Source organism: Sinocyclocheilus rhinocerous, unplaced genomic scaffold, assembly GCF_001515625.1.
Source record: "Sinocyclocheilus rhinocerous isolate Xijiao unplaced genomic scaffold, SAMN03320098_v1.1 scaffold1198, whole genome shotgun sequence".
Taxonomy (NCBI): domain Eukaryota; kingdom Metazoa; phylum Chordata; class Actinopteri; order Cypriniformes; family Cyprinidae; genus Sinocyclocheilus; species Sinocyclocheilus rhinocerous.
This window is the reverse complement of record NW_015649585.1, coordinates 10195-19674: the sequence shown is the minus strand read 5'-3', so window position 1 is coordinate 19674 and position 9480 is coordinate 10195. Positions and strand designations below refer to the sequence as shown.

Here is a 9480-nt window from a genome sequence, read left to right as displayed (position 1 = left end):
TGACTCCGTGTTGCTTCAAGCGCATCATCCTGCGCACGGGATGCGCATAAGCGCTTTTGTGCCCATCTGTATTGGAGCCTTTCATGTTATTATACTTTTGCGCAATGAAAGATTGTTAATATCCTTTCTTGTTCTGTCTTATCTATCATATGTTGCTGCTTCATTACTGTGCTATAAATGTAAAAGAAATGCATTTAATTTATTGCATATATTTATATATAATTATATTTACTTGTTTTTCATGAATGTATATTACAATACAAAGAGCAATGTGTAACATTTTACCAGATTACACCTATTTACTTTTAGTTTTCCCCCACTAAATGTTTTTTCTCTAAATGTTTAGATTTTATCAAATTATTGTGAACTCAAAATCATTTTTGTAGAGTAACTTTTACAGCTGAATTATCCACTAACCTAGTTATTAATAGTATTTTTCTCATATTTTTTTATTTGTTATTTTTCTTTATAATGAAGTTGTCTATATTTAGTAGATTGTGTGTAATACACAAAAGAGTGATGATCAGGTCAACACGCACTGAGGTATATATAAAAAAAAATAAAAAAAAACTGTGCTGGTATCGGATCGGTATCGGTATTGTCTCAGAACTTTTGGTATCGGATCGGGATCGGTTCTGAAAAAATGGTATCATGCCACCCCTAGTATTAATAAACTAGTAATATGCATGCTAATAAGCAACTTGTTAGTAGTAAGAATTAGTGCTTAAAACAAAGTGTTACCAAATTCCTTATGTGCAAAAATGACTAAATGTTCCCAAATCGGGGATTAGTTCATAAACTGGGAAATGTCTGATTCTGGCATTGGGAAGTCATTTTAGCTATTCGATTTGTCTGGATTGTTAGTGATAGAAACATGTGATAGTGGTCCTACAAGCCAAGTTGTTATATGAAACTGGTGTTTTTCCTGAAGCCACGGCACAAATCAGCGTTTAACTGCACACTGTTGGTGTGCTATTGCTACAGCTGACCTCTTGGATTCTCTCTTTGGTTTATGCCAGTCATTTCTCTCTGACTGAGGTTTATATGGCAGAGCTGCATTGAGAAGTTTGTCCATAAACATCTTGAGAACTTGTTTTAACCTCGCAATCTTAATGTGGGTCATACTGGGTGTGGTTGGTTTATATCCAATCATCTGTGTATTTCCCCAATGACCGTTTCGTAAAATGAATGTAATCATGTCTAACAGGCTCTTCGATTTCCAAGCAAACATCTCTCAATGCCGAGTAACCTCAGACTTCACAGTGAAATTATGATCACCCAAATACGCAACACTTTAGACATAGCAAATAGGTAGCATGAAGCATAAATCAATTGTGTGGGCAGGTTTTTTTTTGCTCTGTTTTACGTCAGTTTCTGGTTATTCTCATATAACCACATTGTTGACTTTCATAAAAGGCCATTCATATGGTTTCTATAAAGCTATGCATTTGTTAACTAACATTTTACCAATCATTCTAAAGTTGGAATCACTTTCAGAAAAAAATTTTTCCAGCTGATGAATGATAAAACATTGACAGGCAATCTGAATCCACCAGATTTTAACGAGTTTGAGCATTTAAAGTGGCAGATGACAAAACTGCAGCGCAAGCTTACAATAAACAGAACGTTATCATCCATTGATATGGACGCTAATAAAGTTATTGCTATAGTTATCATTCTTGGTGTGAACTTCGTCTGATCTTATTCTTACCTCCCACTTGGAAAAAAGAAGAGATTGACTAAGTGATATGTAAAGTGACCAACCACAGTCCTTTTTTATTTAACGGTGTATGTAATTGATTAATCAATAATTTCTTACATTTTCATCAATAATTTGACTTCTTATCTTAAGTCTCAGTAGAACCAGCACAAATGCAGTCAGTAATCATCAGAACAGTGGGCATAGAGTACATTAATAAAATGATGCATTTGAATAGTGGACAATTTATTAATATATTAATAAATTATTAAATAGATGCATTTAATTTGTTGTTAAAAACCATATTAAAAGGCTACGCACACTTGCTATTTGTAGTTTAGCATGTGTGTGTTGTATTAATGCCAATGACTATATCATTTAAAACAATCAACCTTGCTAACAATGTTTACTCTAAGGACTAGTGCTTCCTCTGAAAGTTTCTTCCTTGAAACTTTGCGTCAAGCACACTGATAAGAACCTGTGAATGTGCAGAAGCCAGCCAATCAGGTTGCAACTGGTGCTTTCAATCAGCTCTTGCTATTTTTGTGTATGATATGCATCTGTCCTTACCCTTCATGATCTGCTGCAGCTCCATCTGCAGGGTCTGGATGGCACGGGCCGGGTGGTCTCCTGCTGTGCGCTTGATCCGATGGATGGAGAGATGCCCGTCACGCACTGCTGCGATATCATCGTCCTCGAGGAAGATGACTCGATTGGTGTGCTCGATGACAGCACTGCAGTGACATCAAATAAAGCCATTTCAACACCTATTCTGTTTAAATCCACTCCATTCTAGGGATGCACGATATTGGATTTTTGCCGATATCCAATATGCCGATAATTTTCAACTCATTTTGGCCGATAGCCGATGCCGATATATAATTATTTTAAATTTTGGTTAGTTTTTAACAAGAACTTATTTGTTAGAATTAAATAATCAATAATAAAGTTATTTTATAATGACAGTACATTGAAGATTTGAAAATAATTATAAATAAACTATATATTAATCACTGCATTTTTTTTTCAGAAAGATGCAGTGGTAACCTTTTTTATTTTATGATTTAATATTTGTATATTAAACGTGTAGTGGCTGCCTCTGCTGCCACTACACGTGCTATTACTGTTTCCTCTATCATACACCAAACGCGTCATTCTGTAGTGCTTTCTCAGTTTAAATGCAGCGATCCAAAACAGTGAACCTAATCATCATTCAGGCAAAACTTTGCTTCAAGAATGAGCCACAATGCTGACGTGATCTAATCGCTAGCACACCTGAGCACATGCGAGTTAATGTATTCTTCTTATCGGCAAGACATATCGGCATAGTTTTTCATATCGGGCCAATGCCGATATTTACATTTAAAGCCATTATCGGCCGATTCCGATATTGGTCCGATAATATCGTGCATCCCTACTCCATTCTTTTTGGGTTTTACCCCTTGTGTTTGAAACACCAGTGCAAACAAATTCTCTCTGCACATTATAAAGATAAAACCAATGACGAAAGTGAATGGATGAGGCAAAATGGAAATACATGTACCTGGCATCAGATGCAAAGTAGTACTCCACGGCTTTCTCGTCCACAGGAAACAGACACGTGTCCTCGTCCATCCTGGGCAGAGTATTGCAGCTCTTTTTATCTTTACCAGCTATATCAAAGACACATTATTAATCATTACTTTATTATTGGTAACTCTAAAGAGAATATATGCAAGAATGACATTTATGATGTTAGTAAAAGTTGTTGCATTGCAATATGAGGATCATTTGATAACAGAAGCAGGATACTGCAAGTAAATTACATGTATTTTGCATGACAACTGGATATTGTGCATGTCTTGTTTTTGTCACTATATAAATGCTTATTAATTGGCTATCAATTTCTACTTTATTTCTGGACTTCTGCCTACTTATTTGACAGATATAGTTGAAAGTAAATTAGTTCCAATGGGCAGAGATGGGCCGGTGGAATCTGAGCATGTTGCAGGACAGTCTTGAACCTGTCTGAGCATTACACTCAGTGATTTTACAGGATATGTGCCAGTTCAGTTCTTCATGCAGTGGGAGGTCAGTGTGTTTGTGTGTGTGTGTGAGAACTCACAGGAGCGATACAGGATGGGGATGTGATCTGTGGAAAACCTGTGGTCAGTTCTTCATGCAGTGGGAGGTCAGTGTGTTTGTGTGTGTGTGTGTGTGTGTGTGAGAACTCACAGGAGCGATACAGGATGGGGATGTGATCTGTGGAAAACTTGTGGTCACTTCTAACTCCAATCAGTAATGGACCTCCTCTCCTGGATGGATGCAAAGAAATACCCACTTGAGATGTTAATGCTTTTAGTTGTACTGTAATATAGTACTGTTGATAGCGCTGTCAAATGATTAAAATACAGTGTACTGAAAGCCAATTATTTTCTTAGTTAACATACGTTCAGGGCATATGTAAAAGATACAGCTGGCTATAGACAATAAGCACCTGTAAAGTCCGTTTACAAGCTGCTAAACGAGTTTTTTTTTTCTTGCTGCGCGTTCTCTGAGGCCAGAGGGCAATAAGTGGGTTGTATGTTTGCTGAGAGTGAAGAAAGGCTGTGCGGAAACTTTTAAATGGAAATAGTTTGGGTATGATATGCAAATTACTAACCTTGGGCATTCGGTCGCTTGTTTAGAATACTCTAAATTCATTAATATTACAATAGGATTCAGAAAACATTTATGCGCGTATAGGTTTCATGAAAAAAAAAAAAAAAATTGGTGTGTATAAATACAGACAAGCCAATTATTAGTTAATGTGACCTTATTTGTGCAAAAAACATGGGGAAAAAAAACATTAACCCTCAACAGGTGTTTACATCACATTTACATGAAAAGCATATCACTTGCTTTGTTTTGATAATTACATTTTGGTAACACTTTGCAATATTAGTTGCCATTAGTAATTGCATTAACTACAAGTAACTAACAATGAGTTGTATTTGTTGTTATTTTTTAAATTTACAGTATTTATTCATTATTGTTAACAGCTTTAGAATTATTTTCCATTGTTAGTTCATGTTAACAAGTTTCACCTAAATTTTACCATACAATGACCTCAAATTATTTTGTTTTTGTTAAATTCCCCATCTGGTTTCATTTATAACTGTCCATAGAGAGTGACTTAAACGTTTTCCTTTCTCCTGATAATGGGAGCTCCATTAGGGACTTTTGTGTTTGTGTATGCGATTGCTCAGAATTAGGGCTGTGCAAAAAAATCTAATGCGATTTTCATGCGATTGTGTAGCTTGTCAGTGAACTACGGCTCTTTGTAGTACATGCCGCTCCATCTGAAAGCATGTGCTGGAGATTTACTACTAATCACCAGAAACGCCTTTACTTTCGCATGAAAATCGCATTAGATTTTTTGCACAGCCCTACTCAGAATGCTACAATCAGTTTTTAGAAATCACGTCGAACAGACTCAGGCTACGTCCACACAAAGCCAGAGCTTTCCCTATCCGATCTTTTTTAAAAATATCAGTTTCACTCTGCCAAAACGCCGGATCTGTCTGGACGAAACGCCTATACGATACAAAATGTATGCGTATACAGCTAAACGCGTCTCCATGTGGATGGGGCCTTAAACAGCTGAACTGAATGAATGCATTAACGCATTTAATTGAGCACATGTTAATGTTGACTACTTAAGGTTGAAGTTACCTGCTGCCCACTGCCTCTCCCGGATAGTGCACACTTTTGAAGACCAGGGCAAAAGCTCCTTCCTTAAGTAGAGAAGATGTTTAGTACCACATCATTTACATTCATTATTCATAACCATTAGAGTGTCTATTGTCAGGGTGACAGAAAAGGTGTTTACTAGTTGCTGGGTGACTTGCTCCACGAGGGTGGCGAAGGTGATGGCATCGCTCTCCCGGTTATCATACATGTACTTCACCAGCTTAGCGATGGTCTCAGTGTCTGTCTCAGACTCAAACTCATAGCCTTTACTCTCCTGTACACATACAAACAGAAATGGTCGACATATAGACACGTACTGGTTGGATAAATGTATGGAGAGATGATGTTTTACTTGCCAGAAACTTCTTCAGGTCTTTGTAGTTGGTGATGATTCCATTATGGATGACAATAAACTCTGCAAAGAAATAAAATAATCACTACAAAATCAGAACACTTCTATCCAAAAAATTTTTTTTTACAGATAGGAACGTTTGTGAAAGTAAATATGCATTATGAAAAGCAGGTTGTTGGTAACAGACCGTTGTTCTTGTCAGATCTTTGCGGGTGGCTGTTGACCGGGCTGGGGACGCCATGAGTGGCCCATCGAGTGTGAGCGATTCCCAGGTGCACATCAAACTCCACATCAAGATCAACATCCTGCTGCCCTGTGGAACAGATGTAACACTTTAGTATAGGGATCAGTTCTCACTATTAACTGGTTGCTTATTAGCATGCCTATTATTAACATATTGGCTGTTTATATGTGCTAATAAAAGCACATATTCTGCATGAGAACATTCTACATCCCTAATCCTACCCAATACCTAAACTTAACAGCTACCTTACTATTAATAAGCAAAACATTTACTGAGGAAAAAGTCATAGTTAATGTTTTGTTAATAGTGAGAATTAAAATAAAGTGTGATCAGATTTTCAAATACAAACGGTTAATACCATATTTAGGCTAGAAAATAAAAAAAAATACACTTTACACAAGTAAGCAAATGCATTTGGTCAATACATTTCAAGTGTGCAGTGTGTCAAAGATAAAGAAAAGGAAAAAATTTGTTTAAAACAGATGTTGAAAGTTCTTTGAATCGTTCTCTTTGTATTGGTTTCACAAAACCTTTATAGCTTTTTAATAAATATAACCTTTAATAAAAAATAAAAAAGGTAATTGCGACTTTTTATCTCACAATTCTGACTTTCTCATAATTGCGAGTTTATATCTCGCAATTCTGACTTTATAACACGCAATTGTGATAAACTCGCAATTCTGAGAACATATAGGTCTCCCCCCTCAAAATTGGACTTTAACTCGTAATTGCGAGTTTATATCAAGCAAATCGGACTTTATAATTCGCAATTGCGTGTTATAAAGTCAGAATTGTGAGTTTATATCACGCAATTATGAGAAAAAAAGTCAGAGTTGCGAGTTTTTATCTTGCAATTGTACGTTTATATCACGCAATTCTGAGAAAAAAGTCAGAATTGTGAGATAAGTCGCAATAACCTTTTTTAAAAATTTTTATTCAGTGGTGGAAACGGGCTTCCATAGTTTTGTGCCTAACCCTGGCCTGTAAAATGACCACCATTACTTACTATGGATTTCCTCATCCAGCGCTTTGACTTTTCCTGTTTGCTTGATCAGGTGGATGTTCTTGGAGTTGGTTTCCCATTCCTTACTGTTTCCTCCATCAATGCCCACACCAGCGGAGTCATAGCCACGGTACTCCAGGCGATGCAGACCTTTGATAAGGACCTCAAGGATCTCACGGCGAGTGCGGGGCACGTGATAATTCAGATACGCAAAGATGCCTTCAGAGAGAGAAAGAAAGTGTTTTTTTTTGTTTTTTTTAGACTTTGCAAATAAACAGATTTTCACTGCACTTTCAGCAGTTCATTCAAAAACTATGGCTGCATTCCAATTCACACACTATCAATACTATACAAAATACAACATCAGATATAGAGGCTATTATGTGCAACAAAAGTGATTGTACATCCAAATGCAAACGCTCACCTGGAGGGCATAACGAAGCTTTGCTCCACTGACCGCCAGTTATTTTTAAGCAGATTGCATTAAGTAGTAATGTAGTAAAACGCAGATATTAAAAGGCGAAATTCAGTAAACACCTTATTGATTATGTATACTTTGTACAGGCAAGCAGATGAAGCCAGAATATAAACTCAATGTGCAAAGTTTCACATTAAATGGTTTCCCATAGAAAACCATTATAAGGAAAACACTGAACCATTAAGTGGATTGCGTTCATATTCCGGCCTCATCTGCTTGCCTATGTAAACTATGCATCATTAATATGGTGATTACTGAATTTGATCTTTTAATATTACTGTTTTAAACATATTAAGGCACTTTAAGTGTTTTTACAACATTTTGTCGCACTGTTTAATAATTGAAATATTGCCACGGGTGCTTAATATGGATTGCAAATAGGGCTGCACGATAAATCGAAATGGAATCGAGATCAAACAGCTGTCATTATCGCGAACGATTTCTTCGATTTCAGAATCGCGCAATAAAATCGTCTGCGATTTAATTTTTTTGGTGTAACTTGTCAGTGAACTACGGCTGCGTGTAGTAAATACTGCTACACCTGAAAGCACGTGATGATGATTTCCTGCTGATTACAGAACCGGCTTTTTTAACAAAATGCGCATGACAATCACATTCGATTAATCGTGCAGCCCTAGTTTAGGCTCAGGTTTATTTTTTTGAGGAGATGGGGTGATGAAACTATATTCACAATCCATCCTTCATTAATTTTAGGAAGTCATCTGTCTAATAAAGCAGAGCCTTGTTTGACTAAATCTCACTCACACACACACACTCTCTCTCTCTCTCTCTCTCTCTCTCTCTCTCTCTCTCTCACACACACACACACGAGTATATTCAGTGCCCACGGCCAGACCAGTGAATGGCACTTCTGTGACGTTTCTGTCCTTTCATAGTACTGTACTTGGAGTGCATTTATCCCCTGTGAAGATACAGACATTTAAAGCAGTCATTTTCTTTATTTTCACTTTCCTTATTTCACTGTTCACACAGTTTTTGCTGAGCCGATTTCCTCCCTATCACTGATTTTGTTCTGACTGTGTGTATATCAACACGGATGGGTGTTTCTTTCCATGTGGCTTCTTAATTTTCTTAATGGCATCCATAGTATCACTTCCTTGTTTGCGGCAATGTGTGTGTAGAGTGGCATCTTTCTAGTGCGTATCTTCCCTCAGTGTTTACTTGAAGATGCCAAACCGGTTGTGTCTACTTTACCAGACCACTTCTTTATCACCAATCATGCTTCGCTTTTGTTGGCCATTTATCTAGCATCTACTTCATCAGGGTGTCTTTCGCTTTCTTTACTGATTGTTTGCTGCTCTGTTTTTAGGGATACTGCAGTTTTCCAAAGTATAGCAAAGGCCTTACATGCTGATGTTTTGTATTTGTATTCAAACCGCACACCCCAAAATATGGGTTGGGTATTTTTAATTGAAATGAAAATTTAATGGAAATTGTTTCAGTTTCGGTCACTTGAATCCATTTGTTTTTCTTTAAAGTCACATTGAAACAAAAGTAGCATCAGATCTTTTCTTTCGTGTTGTGATGTACAGTGCACAGCATAAATGAGTACACCCCCTCTAAAACTTAACAAATTCAGCAATTACTCTTTACTTAGAAGACATGTTAGGGTTCTTCGGAGATGTAGTGTTCCAACAAGTCTGCTTGATCAATTACCAAAGAAGAATGCCACAATTATTCAGCAAAATAAGATTTTCTTATCAGTGATAAAATTGTGTTGCAAAAATGAGTACACCCTCCTGAAAGTTACTAAATAAAACTAAAAAAAATAAAAAGTGTATAGGTTTAAGGCTATTTTTGATCAACAGGTAAGTATATTGAACCAAACTTCTAAAGACAAGTAATTTCCTGACAATTAAAAGTGTTATATAGCCCACTGAATCATACTCAGACTTAACGCTGGCAGCAGTGGAACCACTTGGGAGAGAACTGCCAGGTGACTTATTTCTTAGCATAAAAGAGGACAATGGTA

At 36.8% G+C, this 9480-nt stretch overlaps 1 protein-coding gene across 1 annotated transcript in view; it reads right to left on the bottom strand.

The window, feature by feature from the left end:
- LOC107710818 (glutamine--fructose-6-phosphate aminotransferase [isomerizing] 1-like) overlaps positions 1-7444 on the bottom strand; it is a 23251-nt gene extending 15807 nt beyond the window's left edge. Inside the window, exons 1-9 of the mRNA XM_016515668.1 lie at positions 7434-7444; positions 7013-7299; positions 5950-6075; positions 5767-5825; positions 5550-5684; positions 5393-5454; positions 3914-3993; positions 3243-3351; positions 2270-2433 (exon numbers count right to left, since the gene is read on the bottom strand). Coding sequence (XP_016371154.1) covers positions 2270-2433; positions 3243-3351; positions 3914-3993; positions 5393-5454; positions 5550-5684; positions 5767-5825; positions 5950-6075; positions 7013-7299; positions 7434-7444 — 1033 coding nt within the window. The remainder of the gene's footprint in view (positions 1-2269; positions 2434-3242; positions 3352-3913; positions 3994-5392; positions 5455-5549; positions 5685-5766; positions 5826-5949; positions 6076-7012; positions 7300-7433) is intronic.
- Between the last annotated feature and the right edge of the window lie 2036 nt (positions 7445-9480).